The sequence below is a fragment of the Rattus norvegicus genome, chromosome 16, assembly GCF_021556685.1.
Source record: "Rattus norvegicus strain SHRSP/BbbUtx chromosome 16, alternate assembly SHRSP_T2T, whole genome shotgun sequence".
Taxonomy (NCBI): Eukaryota; Metazoa; Chordata; class Mammalia; order Rodentia; family Muridae; genus Rattus; species Rattus norvegicus.
Window position 1 is genome coordinate 66197864 of NC_141549.1, and position 20036 is coordinate 66217899.

General features: G+C 47.0%; 2 protein-coding genes across 1 annotated transcript; both read left to right on the plus strand.

The window, feature by feature from the left end:
• The window catches only part of Erich1 (glutamate-rich 1), a gene marked incomplete at its 5' end in the record, with an annotated part of 52793804 nt that overhangs the window by 35327304 nt on the left and 17446464 nt on the right, over positions 1-20036 (plus strand).
• On the plus strand, positions 11-19017 carry Dctn6 (dynactin subunit 6). Its single transcript, NM_001106085.1, has 7 exons — positions 11-112; positions 5160-5224; positions 11965-12070; positions 13585-13673; positions 15750-15797; positions 16575-16717; positions 18603-19017. The coding sequence occupies exons 1-7, from the start codon at positions 90-92 to the stop codon at positions 18699-18701; spliced, it is 573 nt and encodes a 190-aa protein (NP_001099555.1). The 5' UTR covers positions 11-89; the 3' UTR covers positions 18702-19017.

A 20036-nucleotide genomic window follows, 5' to 3' on the forward strand; every position in this document is an offset into this window, starting at 1 on the left:
GTGCCAGGCCCTGCAATCGGATGTAGACATCATCGCTCTAGCCAGGCTGCAAGGTCGATCTCAGCTCTTCCTGAGACTCGGGACTGAGGATGGCGGAGAAGACTCAGAAGAGGTGAGTGTTAACACCTCCGCAGGGGCGGAACCTGTCTCAGGTCGCATTGTGGGGGCACTGAGATGGTGTATAGATGGCTGGTTCCGTAACCCCATACCTGGCGTCCGCCGGATATGGGGGCGGGGAGGGTTTGTTCCGTGACCCCCACCCATCCCTGCACGCCTGCGCAGACTCCATTGGGGCTGCGTTGGGGGACTCAGGGAGTCTGCGAAAGGTTGCAAGACGCCGCCCAGCGGTGGCTACACCGTCGATCCTGCCTCTGGTCAGGAAGAGGGAGACCTGGAGGAAGTCACTGAAGCTGTCATCCTTCTGTCCAGTGCCTGAGAGCCTAGGGCCAGCAGCTATGGCTTTTTCTGTCCCGGTCTTCACCAGTGGGGACCGTTGGTGGGACGAGACTGCATGGATAACAGAAAAGCATATAGAGCCATTTCATTTGGCTATCTACCGGTTCGAACTATGTCCCATACTTGCCACCTACTTACCTACCAGTTCGCACTATGTAGCCTTTTTTTTTTAACTTACTATGTAGACCAGGCTAGCTTTGAACTCAAAGGGATTCCTTTGCCTCTGCCTCCTTTGTCCTGGGATTAATGTCTTAAGCCCCATTTTTTTAAACCTATATGTATATGCATATACATCTGCTTACATATTTGTCTGTGTCCAGGTGTGTGTATGTGAGTGCAGAGGTCTCTAAAGCCAGAAGAGGGCGTGGATCCTCCAGAGTTATGGGAGGTCGTGAGATCTCTAACATGGATACTGAGACCTGAACTCTGGTCCTCTGGAAGAGCAGCAGTTGCTTTTATACTGGAGTGCTCTTACCTTCTGAGCCACCCCTCCAACTCTTCTGCTAACTTACCAAAACCCATGTTGTCTCCAGTGCCAGAAGTTAAAATTGAGGTTTTTCTTCTGCTTGCACCGGCGATCTGTCACCTCTTTCGTAAGCTAAAGAGAAACAGGTCTGCTCTAAGCATCACTTGCACTGCAGCATACGAACAGCCTTCAACTTATCATCTAGGTCTTGCTTCTCACTGTACCCCACCACCAATAGATGAAGTGGGTCCAGGGACAGATGTTGATAACCAACTGTGTTTACCACTGAAACCAGTTCCTCTAGTCATAAATCTATTAATACTTATGTTCTGCCTTCCTGAGAAATGTGTTAATAGACATAAACAGTACCAATTTGGAATCTCTTCTATCCTTAGCCAATCAGATTCTTAGGTGCTATGTAATGAATGCTTCATGGGAAGCGTGAAGGATGCAAGTAATCACAGGAAATTAGAGGTAAAATGAGAGTGGTTATGGAAGCTAGGCATGGTGTTGGATGACTTTAATCCCAGCTCTTGGGAGGCAGAGACAAGATGTCTGAATTTGAAACCAGCCTGGTCTACATCCTACATAGTGAAACCTGGTGGGGGGCGTGTGTTTAAGTAATTGTAAAAACTAACTTATTTGACCAGAGCTTTAAACAATGCTATATTTTAACATCAAAACCACTTTAAGTGAAAAGCATATAACATATGACACTTAAAAAAGTGGTGAGCCAGGGTTGGGGATTTGGCTCAGTGGTAGAGCGCCTGCCTAGCAAGCGCAAGGCCCTGGGTTCGGTCCCCAGCTCCGAAAAAAAGAAAAAAAAAAAAAAAGCCGTGAGCCAGAGGTGCTGGCACACACCTTTAATCCCAGCACTCAGGAGGCTGAGGCAGGCAAATTTACAAATCTGAGTTCGAGGCCAGCCCAGTCTATGTAGTGAGTTCCTGTGCAGCCAGAGCTACATAGAGAGTCCCTGACTCAAAACAAAACACTAACAAACCCAAACCATATAATAAATAAATAATGCTTGGGCATCCAAAGAGAAGCATTCAGTTATCACAGGACAAAGATCTAGAGAGACAGGGTGTTTCTGGGCAACCTTCAGCCCAGCACCTCGAATACTGGTGTCAGAGCACTGACGCCCCATGAGTGAACTTTGCTTTAGGAACTTTTTGTATACATCTCCATTTGATAGTCTATGAAAATTCTGGGGCCGGTGCCCTGATGAGTTCTAACTGTCAACTTGAAACAACTCAGAGTCATCTAGGAAGAGGGAGCCTCAATCGAAGGATTGCCCAGGTCGAGATTGTCCATGTCTGGGAGAGTGTCTTGAGCAGTGATTGGTCCCAGCCCACTGTGGGCAGAACCATCTCTTAGCAAGTGGGCCAGTAAGCAGCCATCCCTCATGGTTCCTGCCCAGAGTTCCTTGGATGATGGTGACCAGGAAGTGTAAGCCAAATAAACCCTCTCCTCCCGACACTGCATTTGGTCATGATCTTTATCACAACAACAGAGAGCAAGACAGAACAGTTAGAATACTGGGGTTTCTTCTCATACTCAGTAGGGAAGCTACATGTTTTGATGATTTCAGCAGGGTGACTTTTTTTTTTTTTTTTACTACAGCTAAACGTTTATTGAATCTTAAGGAGAGGCCAGCAGGGTGACTCTTGACAGGACTTGTGGTAACCCAGTAGGATTGCGGCTAGGATTTTGTGTTTATTCCCTATGATAAATTGGTGCCTCACAAAATGGTGGAAATGGAGGATGGGGGGGTATCTAAAGTCACTGTTGTCTTTAAAGAGAGATGACATTTCCCCTGACCTCCTCGTGCACATATATAGGCATGCACAACCATACACACATGTGTGTACATTATACAACCATACCCTACCCATACCACATACAACTCTCAAAAAAGAGTCCTTCAAATAAAGCCATTCAACTGACAAAAAACAAAAAGATAGGCCTGGAACTGATGCCTCTGGCTTCTTCCTTTTACGTCTGTTCATTTCTTTTGTTTTCTGCTGGCCTGGCCTGGCACACTGTATATCGGGCTGGTTTCGAACTTAGTACTCTGCCTCTGCCTCCCAGTGCTGGGATCACACAGGCACACAACAGGCCTTGTTCTTTTTCTTGAAACAGTGTCTTGGCGTGTAGCTCTGATTGGCTTCAAATGTGTGCAGTCCTGCCTCAGCTGGGATTGCAGGTGTACACCACCATGCCTGGCTGACATTTTTATCTTTATTCTTTAAGAATGTGTTCACTGGAAATTGTGTTAGGAGATTCATATCTCTTTTTTCAGTTCTTCGTATCAGTAGGGAAATTGGTGCAGTTTTAAAAAGTCATATTTTCAGTGCTGTTTTTAATTGTTATGGAGCACCTGGGCAGTCCTGGAGCACAGATGAGGGAGACATTGAAGAGACCTTTGCTTGTGTGTGTGATAATCGAGGTCCTTCTGTAGGCCTTTCCCATGAGCTTCGTGAATGCTCTCAGTTGCTCTTGACTACCACACTCCTCAGCTGCACTTATACACTGTTCCAGGGAAACCAATGGCCGTATCCCCCTTCCTTTCCTAAGGTCATGGCCGTCAGCATTATTAACATTATGTCTCCCCGCAGGCAGCCTGCTTCAGTTCCTGTCTGCCATCCCAGAGACTGTAAAGGAGGCCATAGATCTGTTTCCAGAATGTCTTACAATGTTTTTTCTTCCCCCACCCTCCTCGCTCCCTCTCTCCCTTTCTCCCTTTCTCCCTTCTTTTCTTCTACTGACTTTGAATTCACAATCCTGGCTTGTTCTCTCCTCTGCTGGGATTACAGATGTATACTACCAAGTCAGAATCTTTGTATAAAGAATTGCTCTTTTTGACAACAGTATATTAGTCTATACCATAACTTCTTAACCAGTCCCCTACTGATGGGCATCTAGGGGGATTTTAGCTTCTTGCTGTTTAGACACAATTCAGAAAAGATCCAAAGCTGTTTTCTTAAGCGTTTAAAGGTATATGTGATTTTGGCCTAAGAGACTCTGTGCCCCTTAAGAAACCCACAATATATTAAACCCTCTTTCCACTTGCTATTTTTCCATGAATTTCTTAAACCTTTTCCTTAACTACAGAGTTAATATAGCTTTATTAAAAGCATTTTTATTATATTTGTTGGTGGTATGAATGACATTGTCTCCTATAGGCTCATGTGTTTGAGCCTTAGTCTTCTGTTGGTGGGGCTGTTTAGAAAGGTTTAGAAGGTGTCACCTCCTTGTAGGCAGAAGTGTGTCACTGGAGGGCTTTGAGAGTTCAAAGGATCTCTAACATTTCCATTTGATTCATGCATGTGATCTCTCTCTCTCTCTCTCTCTCTCTCTCTGTATGTGTATGTGTGTATGTATGTGTGTATGTGTATGTGTGAGTGTGTGTGTCTGTGTGTGTGTCTGTGTGTGTCTGTGTGTGTGTCTGTGTCTGTGTGTCTGTGTGTGTGTCTGTGTCTGTGTGCGTGTGTGTGTCTGTGTGTGTGAGTGTGTCTGTGTGTGTCTGTGTGTGTGTCTGTGTGTGTGTCTGTGTGTGTGTGCGTGTGTGTGTCTGTGTGTATGAGTGTGTGTGTGTCTGTGTGTGTGTCTGTGTGAGTGTGTGTGTGTGTCTGTGTGTGTCTGTGTGTCTGTGTGTCTGTGTGTCTGCTTGCACATGCATACCTGTTTCAAGCTGTGGTGTCTCAGTCTCCTGTTTTCCTGCTACCTGCTACCTAACTCCTCACAGTGATGGACTCTCATCCCTCTGGAATCTTAAGCCAGAATAAATTTTTTCTTCCATAAATTGCTCTGGTTAAGGTGTTTTATTTCCACAACAGAAAAGTAATTCGCTCACATTTATTGATTGACTGATTGCATGTGTTTAGATGTGTGGGAGTACACACATTCAATAGTGTGCGTGTGGTGTCTGAGGACAGCTTATGAAAATTGGTTCTCTCCTTCCATAATGTGAGACCCAGGGATTGAACTCAGGCAGGCAGACTCACAGCAAGTGCCTTAATTAACTCCTTACCCCACTGAGCCATCTTGCTGACCCCCCCCCACACCTTCTAAAACAATTTATTAAAATTTTTAATTTTATTAACATGGGTTCCAGTTCCAAGACTCTAAATTGGGTCACCAGGCTTACACAGCAGTGCTCTATCAGTGGAACCCTCTCGCCCACCATCCATACTTTAAACCTTACTCAGGATGAGTGTTCTTTGTCTTCCTACAGTGTGAAGATCGCTCCCGGAGCAGTAGTATGTGTAGAAAGTGAAATCCGAGGAGATGTAACCATAGGTAAGCACATTATTAATGCTTCTCAAGATCTAATACTGTGTAACCTATTTTAATTCTTAGACTTTAAGTCTTGTTGTCTATGTCTGTTTCATGGGGGCTTACAATTTTTATTGGTTTTGTTGTTGTTTGTTTGTTTTTTGAGACAGGGTTTCACTGTGTAGACCTGACTGCCCTGGAACTCACTCTGTAGATCAGGCTGGCCTTGAACTCAAAGATTTGCCTGCCTCTGCCTCCTGGGATTAAAGGCTTGAGCTACTAGCACCCGACTTGGGTTGGCTTGTTTTTAGAGTTTTTTTTTTTTTTTTTTTTTTTTTTAGATTTATTTATTTATTATATATGAGTACACTGTAGCTGTCTTCAGACACACCAGAAGAGGGCATCAGATCTCTTTACAGATGGTTGTGAGCCACCATGTGGTTGCTGGGATTTGAACTCGGGACCTCTGGAAGAGCAGTCAGTGCTCTTAACCGCTGAGCCATCTCTCCAGCCCCCGGGTTGGCTTGTTTTAAAGAGCTTCCCTGAACATTCCACACACCACTCTCCCATGTGTCTCACAGCCAGGACACTGATGCTGGAATGGCTACACTGTTCCTCTATGAAGTCAGGGCCTTGGCAAGGAGAGGAGAGCGAACCTGGATGACAGGAGCTGTGTTGCGGACAGAGTAGGAATGTGAAGTGAGAGCTCAGGAAGTTTGCTGTTAGTACCCTCAGCTCTCACTGTGTAGTCTGACCAGAAGTTCCATCACCAAGACCAAACCCGCCTGTACATGGCGGGTACCTTACATGCACGGTGAATCCCCAGGGCCACGTCTACTACCCAGTCCTTTTTGTCAGATGTGTTTCCTGGACGTGTGCCCCTGCAGGTTTAACTGATGGGCACTCATCCTTAGCCACAGCTGCCTGCCACCCACACAGGCACAGCAGCACGTCTCTTCCTGCACACCAACAGTGTCTTGGTTTGGTGTGTTTGGTTTAGTTTTGGGTCTTGAGACAGGATCTCAGTATGGAGTCCTGTCTGGCCTTGAACTCACAAAGATCCACCTGCCTCTGCTTCTGAGTGTGAGATTAAAGATGTGCATCATGGGGTGGGGGGAGGAAGAGGAGAAGGTCATTTTCCCTCTAATTGGAAGTCAAAGCTTCCAGCCAGTGTCCTGTCTTATGACATGAGTGAAGACCATGCCACTATTGCAGAACTGTGTTTAAAACACAGCCTGTCGCCTGACTTTAATCAATAGATAGGGTTTGGAAGATGAGTGGTTCTTTTCAGTGCTCTTAACCTTGTCTTCACTGCAGACTTTGTATGAGGAGAGAGCATGAGCCATGCACACATATGACTCATCCGTGTCACAGTGCCCTCCATTGCTTGCCACCTGTACAGTGTGTGGCTCTCGTCGTGGCTCAGAAAGAACGCAAGCTCACAGCCCACAATGGCCCCTGCCTAGGGTCCTGCTATAGCGCCTGCTCCTCTTGTTCCTCTGGCTTTCTTATCTTCCTCCTTCCCTAAATGCTGGGATTATGTGAGCAAAGAGTGATTAATTTTATTCTTTTAATAGTTCTATTGTTTTATGTGTATGGGTGTGTTGCCTGCACATGTGTATTTATGTGTTCATATGTGCACAGTGCTAGGTGAGGGCAGAGGAGGGTTATCTGCTTCCCATAACTGGAGTTAGAGATAGTTGTGAGCAGCCATGTGGGTGGAAGAACAGCCAGTGTTCTTAATCACTGTCGTTCTGTTAATCCTTAGAGAATTTCATACAATGTGTTTTGGTCATGTTCACACCTATTCCCTCAGAAGTGATAAAGAAAACTCTTTAAGGAAAAAGAGCTAGAATGATTCACGGTTTATCGACAGAGTGACTTGCTGTATACATATATGTGTGTATGTATCACCTATCCACATGCAGTGATGCTGGGTAGCAGACATGTGCTGAGCATGGACTGAAGATGCTTTCATCTATTTTAGAAACAATTTCACTTATAAGCAAGGAAAAGATGCAGGAGAGAGATGTAGTTATACAGCACTGTGTCTCCCAGTTTTTATCTCATGATGGTTGTATTTATCTCTCCCAGCCCCAAACCTTATGTTTATTTAATTGTGTATATAAATAAATGGTTTCTTCCCCAGAGTTTGGGTTTAATTATTTCTGTCACTGTTGCATTTAACATAAAATTCTTCAGTTTTCGGCAGCTATTCATTTTTCTGAAATAACACCTCAGATTCAAACCCTTCTGACAAGCACTGTTATAAAGTTTAATCTGAGCCGAGTTATCTGGTTCCAGCTCTCCGACCAGGTCTTGCTCAGGCTTCTGGAGTAATTGACGTAAAGCTTTTCTGTTGTCTATGCAGTGGCAGTTGGCCCTTGATAAACTACTCCCTGGAGAACTAGAGAGCAGTAAACAGAAGTGTGTGGGTGCTCCACAGAAGTGTGTGTGATGCTCCACAGAAGTGTGTGGGGTGCTCCACAGAAGTGTGTGGGGTGCTCCACAGAAGTGTGTGGGGTGCTCCACAGAAGTGTGTGGGGTGCTCCACAGAAGTGTGTGTGGGGTGCTCCACAGAAGTGTGTGTGGGGTGCTGCACAGAAGTGTGTGTGGGGTGCTGCACAGAAGCGTGTGTGGTACTCCACAGAAGTGTGTGGTGCTCCACAGAAGTGTGTGTGGGGTGCTCCACAGAAGTGTGTGTGGGGTGCTCCACAGAAGTGTATGTGTGGTGCTCCACAGAAGTGTGTGTGGTGCTCCACAAAAGTGTGTGGGGTGCTCCACAGAAGTGTGTGGGGTGCTCCACAGAAGTGTGTGTGGGGTGCTCCACAGAAGTGTGTGTGGGGTGCTCCACAGAAGCGTGTGGGGTGCTCCACAGAAGCGTGTGGGGTGCTCCACAGAAGTGTGTGTGGGGTGCTCCACAGAAGCGTGTGGGGTGCTCCACAGAAGCGTGTGTGGTGCTCCACAGAAGTGTGTGGGGTGCTCCACAGAAGTGTGTGTGGGGTGCTCCACAGAAGTGTGTGTGGGGTGCTGCACAGAAGTGTGTGTGGGGTGCTCCACAGAAGTGTGTGTGGGGTGCTGTACAGAAGTGTGTGTGGGTGCTGCACAGAAGTGTGTGGAGTGCTCCACAGAAGTGTGTGTGCTGCTCCACAGAAGTGTGTGGGGTGCTCCACAGAAGTGTGTGGGGTGCTCCATGTGAGCACTACCCATCTTTTTACACTTTCATTAGTTTGAAGAAGTCAGGGTTTTCTTTTGATGTGTTTCAAATTATTGGAACCTTAAATTGTATCTGATTTTCTAGAAATTCAATTATTTGTTCTAACAGTGAAATTGACTATAAGTGTGAAGCCAGATGTGTGTCTGTCAGGGCTGCCTGCATCCTCCTTTCTCAGAATGGGGGCGTGTGGATGGGGCTATGACAGAGAGAGTGATGGTTGCAGGGGGTAGATCGGGGAAGTCCAGTCCTTGCCAGGAGGGCTCTGGCTGACAGCCCTGGGGAAGCACCCCATGGGGAGGTGCTCAGAACTCAGAGTTCTGCTAATTTTCATAGGCTCAAACTTGGTTTTCATCAGACTGATACTAATTACTTTCTGTAAAGCCTCCTTTTGAGAACTGACTGGCATGTGAGGAAGGCCCCGGAGGAGTCCTGACCCAGGTGCTTGTGAGGGCAGACCCCCTGTGGCATAAGAAGAGCAAGCTGGGCACAGTGGGAACCTGTCCCACGTAACCACCACTCTCCCCACAGAGCTTACTCAGACCCCAGGCCTCTCTGCCAGGATCTCCTTCAGTGTGCAAAGCAAGGCAGTGGTCAAGGGAGTGGTTTAGTTTTTAAAAGAAATGGCTTGGGTTATTTACAGACATGAAAATGTGCACAGAGATTGCTGTCCGTGGCAAAGGTGAAGAGAGAGCACCCTTTACCAAATGAGGGAAAAGGAGACAGGATGCAGGGATGTCCTCCTGGCTGGGCCGCTTAGAAAAATAATTCATACGCCAGTTAGGGCAGCTCTGACTCCAGACACATTTGTCCAAACAAGGAGATAAGCCAGAGAGGCTTACGGCACACTCAGTAAGAAAGTATACATACACAAACTGCCCTGCCAGCAGCCACGCCAAGAAGGTCCACGCAGAGTTAAATGGGGAAGGGGACTAAGCATGGCAACTTTTTAAAAAGCAGTTTAACTTCCAGACCCTAAACATGGCTCTAAATCAAACTCATTCTGGGTAAAAGTGTTCGTGGCACACAGGAAGACCTGGAGGAGACTGCGGTAGGTGTCATGCTGCCACTGAGGCCCTCTGTCCCAGGCCTGCAGTTAAACTGCACACAGCTGTGCCTTCTTCCTGTTCTCCACACCACACTCTTAGCTGTCACATGTGCTGTGTGCTAGCCTCACTTAGGGACTGTGCAGTTTCTTGCGGCGCCCCTCCCCCCTTTGCTTTCATCTCTCAATTCAAAGCAGATTGTTTACCCCTCTCCTTATTTAACCTGCAGTTAGGACAGGACGCCAGCAGGTGGCAGTAGTGTCAAAATCAAAGGCCTCACCTAAGCTGCTAAGGGGCTAGCAGCTCCGTGAGAATGAATATCCCTCATTTATACCCAGTTCTTTTCCAGGTACCCATTAGTAACTAATGATTAACAAGTAATAATGGCAGCAATAAAACATCCACTTAAAGTGCTCAGACTCGGGCGCGATGACGCACACCTTTAATCTCAGCAGTTCGGAGTCAGAGGCAAATGGATATCTGAGTTTCAGGCCAGCCAGGGCTACATAGTGAGACCCTGTCTCAAAAAATACTCATTATGATTTGATTTTGTTATATAATAGCTTTGTTTTATTTTGCTTGTTTTGTTTTTGTTTTTGTTTTTGTTTTTGTTTTTTTTGACACAGTCTCATGTAGCCCAGGCTGGCCTTCAACTGGTTGTGAGGTCCAGGATGGCCTTGAACTTGAGATCTTCTTGCTCACACCTAAGTGTTGGGATTGCAGATGGCACCACGATGCCAAGCTGTGTTTTGTGCATGGGAGGGTAGTGTGTAGTATGTTTGTGCACTTCAAGGCCAGAGCAACCTCTGGTGTCTCTCAAGCACCCACCATTTGTGTCATCATAGAACTCAGCAAGTATCTTGGGGGTCCTGGCTAAGCTGTCCCAGCCCTGTGTGGTGTATTTTTGAAAGAAAAAATAGCATTGTCATATATTTTCAGAGGTACACGTTAGAGGAATGTTAAAGGAAGACAGACCACCGGTGCCAGGGAGCCCTAGTTTTCATAATACACCCTCAGGTGACTTCTCACACATTCCGCTTGTCACAGCCCCGACTTAAGGGTCAGCGGGAGGCCTGGTGCCTCTGGATGCTTGCCCAGCCCTGACCAGAGGTCTGCTGCCTGTCATGGTCCCGATGTGCTCCGGGTCCTACTTAATCCCTTACCAGTCAGAAGTCTGCTGTGGTTAGAAGCTGTTACCATGAGACCTAAGGAAAGGAGAGAGCGGCCCTGGTCTGTCTCAGGCCTAAACCAGCCACTGTGCTCAGTGTTCAGAAATTCATAGGTCTTTGTGGCACAGTGACTGCCTCGTGTTTTTTTTGTTTGTTTGTTTCTTTGTTTTTTTGTTTTTTTCCGGAGCTGAGGACTGAACCCAGGGCCTTGCTCTACCACTGAGCTAAATCCCCAACCCCGACTGCCTCGTTTTTAATGTCTTCCTGTGTTTATTGTGTACATCCAAGAGTGTGGCCAGAGGACCCTAAGGAGTGGGTTCCAGCACGTGGGTCTCAGGATAGAATTCAGTTCATTAGGCATGGCAGCAGTGGCTCTTCTTGCTGGGCTGTCCTGTCAGATCCTATGACTTCTCTTTCAGTGTTTCTGTAACCCACGTTTCTGTCCAGTGCAGTGGTTGTTAAGGACCCCGTCCTGCTCTAGGTGTGGAAACACGGCCCTTGAGAGGACACAGCCTGGATGTGACAGAGACCAGCATCCTGACTTTCTAGACAAGGCTGGGTGCAGGCCGAGACTCTAACTACAAAGAACTAAATCAGACCCTGGCCCTTTGAGTACTTTGAAGCAAAGTAGAAATCCATGTTGGATGAGCTGTGGTTCCCATTGGCTTGCACTGCTGGGAGATGTAGAAGTTGTTATCTCAGAAGAGCCCAGGACTTGTGACAGCGTTGTTGAGCACTGCAGTGCCTGAGTGGCCGTTCTGAGGAACGAGGGAAGTCTTCACATGGTAGTGGGGATGTGAGGTGCTTTGCACATGCAGTGCTTGAGTGCTTCTCTCCAGGTTTTATGTATTTTTAAGCTTCTTACTGATATTGTATGTACTGCTGTTCGCAGGCCTCCAGTGTAGCACAGTGTAGTCTGGAGTAGCTGTCCCCTCCACTTTAGACAATCGAGCCAAGGAGTGGGACTCACAGACAGCCCGCCACTTCATGCTTGCTTTATTTTAATTTTTAGTAATGAGAGGAAGTCAGGAATCCGTGTTGTCTCTGCGCATGTACCACACACCGTCTCCACACACTGAGGTCACGGGAGGTCGGGTGGAGGCTGAGCTGTGTGCCCTGCTGCGTGTGCCCTTCCTCTCACCTTGCCTGTAGATTTGGCGCTAACCGCTGCTGATAACAGCCGGAGACAGTACCTACACGGTACTCAGCCTGGTGCCTGGCACAACCGTAGAAAATGTTCCTCCCAGAAGCCTCGCCCACCTCTGTCACCTCCCACCCGTCTGCTGGAAGTGCAGCCCACACTGATAATTTCTTCTCACCTGCTCTGCCTCACAGGTCCTAGGACGGTGATCCACCCTAAAGCCCGAATCATCGCAGAGGCCGGCCCAATCATTATCGGCGAAGGAAACCTAATAGAGGAGCAGGCCCTCATCATAAACGCGTGAGTGAGACCCACCGGTGCTCGGAATTGTGCACAACCGGAAGGTTTCCCAGCAGTGGCAGCTGCCCGGGAGCCTGGCTCAGCTCAGGAAAGCCAACTGTTTCAGAGCTGCGGAAGGGTGTCTGTGACCAGTTAGCATTAAGTACGTGAAAGACCAGACCAGGAAGACACTGAGAAAACCAGACCCCCACTCCCACCCGCACCCCACCCCACCATCAGCCCTGGGTCTAGTGGCTGTAATGGTTTCCTGATCTCATCCAGAATCCCCGTGTTGTGCCTACCACACCGAAGACTGTTTTGGTTGGATTTCCTGTGTGTCTGCGTGTGAATTTAACTGTGCTTCATGTTCCACATGGGAGGCACCCAGAATTACATCCACGAAATATGGGATCCTTCTAGCAGTTCATAAACGTTAAAGATAACAGTGTGATAAGATGTTAGACAGTGTGTATCCTTGTGCACTGGGCTACAATACCCACGGTGTTTTCAAAAGCATGTATAAATTTTTCTAGATAAAATTTTGGCAAGAAATTTAAGCTTTTACCTAATTTGTAGCAACAATGTATGGAATTTGTGTGGGAAAATACTTAGCTGTGATAAAAAAAGGCTGATTTGTCTGACACACAGGACCTGTGGGAGTTTCTTACAGTGTGAATCCATTTTTTTCCCAGTATTACTATTCTCTTTAGTTAGTACCTTGGTTGTGAGATCATTCACATCAGCCTGTGAATCAGCAGAGATCAGCTGTCAGAGAGAAACCTCTGCTCTAAGCAGACAGCTTTATCTTCCACATATTTCACTAATTATCTATAGCTCAAAGTAACGGTTTCCATTTCACAGTTTTAAGTGGTTATTGTGAATAGAAAAATTCTAAGTTAGGCATGATTTTGATCCTTCTAAAGAAAGCTAAAAGTATATTTATTGTTTTGGGGTTTTGTTGTTGTTGTTTACACTGTCTTAGAGAACTGTCCTCTGAATTTAGAATTTAGGAAATAAGGAAGACTAGAGAAATGGCTCAGTAGTTAGGAATACTTGCTGTTTGTGCTGAGTTCTTGAGTTCAGGACTCTTCACTGACACAGAGCAGCTCATATCCACCAGTGACATCAGCACCAGGGGGTTTGATACATTCCCTGAGCCCCTTCTCTCTCTGAGACAGGATCTCTCTGTAGCCCTGGCTGTCCTGGAACTCACTTTGTAGACCAGGCTGTCCTCAAACTCAGAGACATCTGCCTCACTCTGCCTTCCTGGGATTAAAGGTGAGATGCCTCTTCTGAGGTTGCTTTCATTCCTGTGACTTCTTACATTGCAGTAGTTCTGTTCAGCATAGAAGCCAGCCTTCCCTGGCACAGGAGAGGGCTGGAGAAGTGATTCCCCTGGCTCAGGAGCTAGGGGTAGCTGTGCGTTTTAAAGCTTGGTGCAGGTAAAACTGAGACAGGTGATTCCAATTCTGAAATGAGATAGCAGCTGCATACTATATCACTGGCCTTTGGTGATTTGTGTCCTTGCTTTATAGCCATCCAGATAACATCATCCCAGACACTGAAGACCCAGAACCCAAACCCATGATCATCGGCACCAACAACGTGTTTGAAGTGGGCTGCCGTATCCTTTGCAGTGATCTGCCCCGATCACTCCCAGATGTGTTTGGAGCCTAGATCTCTCCCTGTATAGAAACTGACATACCTTATCCCGTAGACTAAAATATATAGACTAGGCCATCAAGCTCTTACACAGACTCATCGAAGTATGTTCAGAAGTCTTTTGGGAGGATGGAGAGACGGCTCAGCAGTTAGGAATTCTAGCCACTCTGCAGACGACCCTGGTTCAATTCCCGTTGCTCATGGTTGCTCACAACGGTCTGCAACTCCAGTTTCTGGGGATCTAACATCCTCACACAAATACACATGCAGGCAAAACACCAATGTACGTGAAATAAAAATAAATCATTAAAGAATTTTTAAAAAAGAAATCTTTTCTAAGATAGAGAGGGAGGGAGATAATAACAGTAAATCCTTTCTGCGACTGGGGCTGTAGTCTACAGCACATGGCTGCCATGGGTTTAATCCTTATCACCTCAGAAGCCAAGAGGTCGCTCCTGTTCTGGCAAGTCACTTGGTAAGGTAAATACACACACACACATTCCCCACACATACCACACACTCCCCACACATACATACCACACACACCCCACACACACCCCACACACACACACACCCCCCCCCCACACACACACCACACACACACCCCACACACACATACACACCCACACCCCACACATACCACACACACCCCACACATACCACACACCACACACACTCCCCACACACACACACACCCACACACACACACCCCACACATACCACACACTCCCCACACACACACACCCCACACACATACACACCCTACACACACACACCCCACACATACCACACACACCCCACACATACCACACACACCCCACACATACCACACACACCCCACACATACCACACACCACACATACACACACTCCCCACACATACACACCCCACACACACACACCCCACACATACCACACACCACACACACACACACCCCACACATACACACACTCCCCCCACACACACACCCCACACACATACCACACACCACACACACACACACACCCCACACACATACACACACCACACACACACACACTACACACACACACCACACACACTCCCACACACACACACACACTCCCCACACATACCACACACACATACCACACATACCCACACATACACATTCCCCACACATATCACACACACCCCACACATACCACACACACACACACACACACACCCCACACACACACTCCCCACACATACCACACACATACCGTACACACACACTACACACACACACACACCCCACACATAGCCCACACACACCCCACACCAACACACTCCCCACACATACCACACACACACCCCACACATACCACACACACATCCCACACATACCACACACACACACACACACACTCCCCACACATACCACACACACACACACACACACACACACCCCACACACACACTCCCCACACATACCACACACATACCGTACACACACACACCCCACACACACACTCCCCACACATACCACACACATACCCCACACACACCCCACACATATCCCCCACACACACCCCACACATACCACACACACACAGGTCTTCAGCTCTTTGAAGGTTCTTTACTAGGACTGTAGCTTGTTGACAGGTAGGCTTGATTGAGGGCATTGTGACACGGAGAAACTAGTTCTAGCTTTGATGCTAAAGCTGGCAAAATGGCTCAGCAGGTCACAGCACTCGCCACCAAGCCCTTGCCCGTTCCACATGGTGGAAGGAGAGAACTGACTCCCTCAACTGTCCTCTGATCTCAACACATACACACAGCTGGCACACATGTGTGCACAGGTACAGATACCCATGTGTGCACACTAAGTAAGTGAATGCAGTCAAGTGTGTGAAGGTATAGGGGTCGCTTGTTTCTGAGCGAAGGTATTTGTGTTTGAGAATTGAGCTGTGTGAGCAGAGACTCCTGGCAGGCAGTCTGCGCAGCCCCCTCATAGCTCTGTCCCAGGACACTGAGGACATTCTGGATGCATGGGAACGAGTATTGACTTGAGTATTGACTTAACTCGGCTTTACAGATTCCCAAGCCATGAAAATGGGAGACAATAATGTCATTGAGTCAAAAGGTAAGCTGTGCCCAGAGAGCTCTGTCGTCATAGAGATTACTTCCTTTCTCTTCGTTGTGTCCTGGGAAACGGCCTAAGGGCAAGCAAGGTGGTATGCTGGGGTTGGACCAATGTCATTGTCAGGCTAATTCTCTGCCTCAGAAGAACCTAACCTAGTTATGTGGTTATCTGATAGCGTGGCTAACTACATTAAGTGAAAAAGACAGCCTGGTACGGTTAAGCTGGGGCTGGATTCGAGCTCCATGGGAAGCTCTGAGATGAACGTCTTTCTGCCTGATGTGTCAGCACTGCCATAGCTGGTGCACATTCTTGTAGAATGGCTTGCCAGTGGCAGCTTTGCCAGGAACTGCTTTCTTTAATTTCAGGACTGCTTTACCTAGCCAATCAGAGACACTGACATCTACTTATCAAAATTAGAGGCAAGCTCCCAGAGCTAATGCCCCTGCATGCTTGGGAGAGAACACTGCTGGAACATTGCCTTGTCTTTCCTATATGTCCACTACCCCCATTGACCTTTAAAGGGAGCAGAAGAGTAGGATGGACTCCCTGCTCAGAGACCTTACCTTACTCGTCCTATGCCACATGGCCTGTTAGCAAGGACTCTGAGAAGTCCACCTGCACCCACGCACTGCCTGCTCTGCGCTGTCTGTGCACTCACTGTGAGGCGTTTCCGGTCTCCTCTTACGGCCCATTAGTGTTTCTATACCTAATCATAATGGGAAGCGTGAGCTGCCCACTCACTCGCCGTCTCAGGCTGTCACTCTGCCTTTGCTGCAGCGTACGTAGGCAGGAATGTCATCCTGACCAGCGGTTGCATCATTGGCGCTTGCTGCAGCCTGAACACCTTTGAAGCCATCCCTGAGAACACAGTGATCTATGGCGCCGACTGCCTGCGGCGGGTGCAGACGGAGCGGCCACAGGTACCAAAGCCTCTCTAAAAGGAGTCCATCTAGGACCCTGGCCTCCCAAAGTTCCATGTGACTGTCCCAGTGGGCAGCAAATGATTAGGGGGCCAAGAGTGTGACTTGGTCTGATTAGCATACAAGGCCCAGGATTTCATTCCCAAAGCAAATGAATTCTTTAGATTAAAATCACGTGTGTGTGTGTGTGTGTGTGTGTGTGTGTGTGTGTGTGTGTCCTGTGTGTGTACACATGCTCACGTGTGACAGTGACAGTGGTAATGGAGGAGGAGGGTCCAGAGCTGTTCTTCCCATGCACCATTGAGCCTCACAGGGAAATGTTCACTCCCCGACTCACCCCAAATACAAACCGTAAAGATGAGGTGCAGCCCTCCAAACGCCCCATGGGTTTCTAACTTGGTTTATGAAAGCGCCAGGGCTCAGTTATACACACAGCTTCTGAGGAGAGGAAGGATGTTTAGATATTTATCAGGCTTACAAGAATCGCCCCTTCCTAGTAACTCAAGATGAGGAGATGAAAGGCTCAGGCGCCAGGCTTCCCTGACACATGAGGCATTCACACTGGACTGTAAAGCTCCTGTCTTGCCATACTCAGTACAGATTTCTTAAGCTTCTTTTCCTCTCTCCTCAAAGAAATTATTTTTAAGACATTTGGTACTTGACCTTTCTTTTTTTTTTTTTTTTTTTTTTCGGAGCTAGGGACCGAACCCAGGGCCTTGCGGTACTTGACCTTTCTTTTTTTTTTTTTTTTTCCGGAGCTAGGGACCGAACCCAGGGCCTTGCGGTACTTGACCTTTCTTTTTTTTTTTTTTTTAAGTTTTTTTTTTTTTAAGATTTATTTATTTATAAGTACACTGTAGTTGTCTTCAGACACACCAGGAGAGGGAATCAGATCTCATTACAGATGGTTGTGAGCCACCATGTGGTTGCTGGGATTTGAACTCAGGACCTCTGGAAGAGCAGTCAGTGCTCCTAACCGCTGAGCCATCTCTCCAGCCCCGACCTTTCTTAATCATACTTTTAATCATAAACTAAAATCAATTCTTTCTAGATTACTTCACTTTTCCATTCTCGGAGTTTAGTGTAGGCCCTGCTGGTCTGGAATTCACGGCCACGGATGACCTTGAACTTCTGTCCTTCCGAGTCCAATTCCCTAGGGCAGGGATTACTGAGGCACCACTGTGCCTGCTTTGTGTGGTGCTGGGACGCAAACCCAGGGTTTCCTGCATGCTGAGCCACACCCTACACCCCATCAACGAGCTACTTCCTCACCCCGTGGATGACTTATGAGATGGTATTCCATAAACTAAAGGGGAAATTGAGTTCTTTAAATTATCCTCCTGAATAATAGCAAAAGTGATTAAAGGGGGAAACAAACTAAGAATTGGAGAGAGACAGTGTGAAGTGAGCAAGAGCATCAGAAGTCTCTCAGACGGCATAGGTGTGCAGCCTGCTCGCACGAGTCAGGTGTGAAGCCGGCTCCCAGATGTCACCGGTTGTAAGGATCAAGCAGTGGCCTTTATTAGGACAGCTTCCTTGAACTCTTTGACACAGCGTCCAGGATGGAGCCCCTCACATGAGTTTACAGTCAGCAGAGGGACAGTGCCAGCCTAGGGAGAGTCAACTTCAGCTGAGGGCATTGCAGGCTATGTGGGAAGCACTCTTAAGGCTTAGAAGTCAGGATAAAAATCTAAACAAAATTTGCAAGTGTTTTCTGTGTGTTTTATATGGAAGATTGTCTGGCTTTGTTCTCAGACTTACTGCATTCCATTACAAACTTAAGGCAGAAACGGACAGAGTGGAAATTGTGTTGAGCTCCAGGAACTAATACCATTTCCCCCTGGTGTTGCTGACCTTGCTCTCTGTCCGTCCTCACTCTTTTCAGCCCCAGACACTACAGCTGGATTTCTTGATGAAGATCTTGCCCAATTACCACCACCTGAAGAAAACAATGAAAGGCAGCTCGACTCCAGTCAAGAACTGAGAAGATGTCGGGGCGGAGCTCCGTCTTGTCATGGGGCCCAGTGTGTCAGCATCACGCTGACTTTACACTGGAGACTTGAGTTGGAGGGAGGAGGGTCCCATTGTCACTGCTGTTATAATTTATATGGGTGTATTGTTTCCCTCTCCTTGTTCTGGTAATGTATAGACTCGGTTTTTCTTTTGTTATATAAACTATTAGCCATGCAGTTACTGTGTAAAAGACTCCCCATGATAACCTGTCATATTATGTGTTTATATCCTAATGTAACCGTATGCTGTAACTAAATACAAGTCTGGCTACTCGCATTAACCTTCCCAAAGCAGCCTCAATTTTCATTATTAATGTTTATGATCCTTCAAAGCTGAGGTTCCTACCTCTCATTCTTGTGTATTTATAGCTGTTTAAAAATGGAGGTGAGGTTCTGGAGAGATGCACCAGTGGTTAAAACACTGCTCTTCCAGCCAGGCTTGACTCCCAGCACCCACATGATGGTTCATAACCATTTGTAACTCCAGTTCCGGGGGATCTGACATGCTCTTCTGACCTCTGAGGGCACCAGGCACGAAAGTGGGGCATATACATATATGTAGACAGACCACATAAAGACTGAATGAGTCTAATGAAATTGTAAAACATGTGAGGGCTGGAAGGCTAGGCTCACAGCTGAAAATGCAGGTGGGATCTCAGCGTCGACTGAGGGTAGATCTCAGTCTGTTTAAAGGATTATGCATCCGTATGTTTCTGCTCTCAGTAAGGAATGGTCTCTGATTCAAATGACAAGCAAGTGACCACTCAGCTTCGTGTGTCCCTGAGCTCTGAGGATAATAAAACTAAGATTGGGGTCTGGAGAGGTGGCTCAATGTGTGAAAGCTAAAGGCACTTGCTATCGGGTCTGCTGACCTCAGTTCTATCCCCAGAACTCACATGGCAGAGAGAACTGACTCCCACAGTTGTCCTCTGACCCCCACACATACCCCACAGGTACACATGCACACACATACACGTAAGTGTACAGATATAAATACTAAAATGCTTTGAAATTTTTATGTCTATGACATTTTGACACAGTACTAATCACTAACTATTGGTATTTATAATATTGCTTATCTAATTACATAGAGGTTGAATAATTAAGGACTGTATTGTAATCTTTTTTTTTCTTTCAATGTTGGGGCTTGAACCAAAGGCTTCATATGTATTCAAGGCTTCATACAGTCTACCACCAAGCCATACCTTCAGCCTCTCATATCTTAATAATCCAATCCAATAGAACATACAATTAATAGAACACAACTCTTCAGCTTATGAATCTGAGGACATTAATACCAAGATACT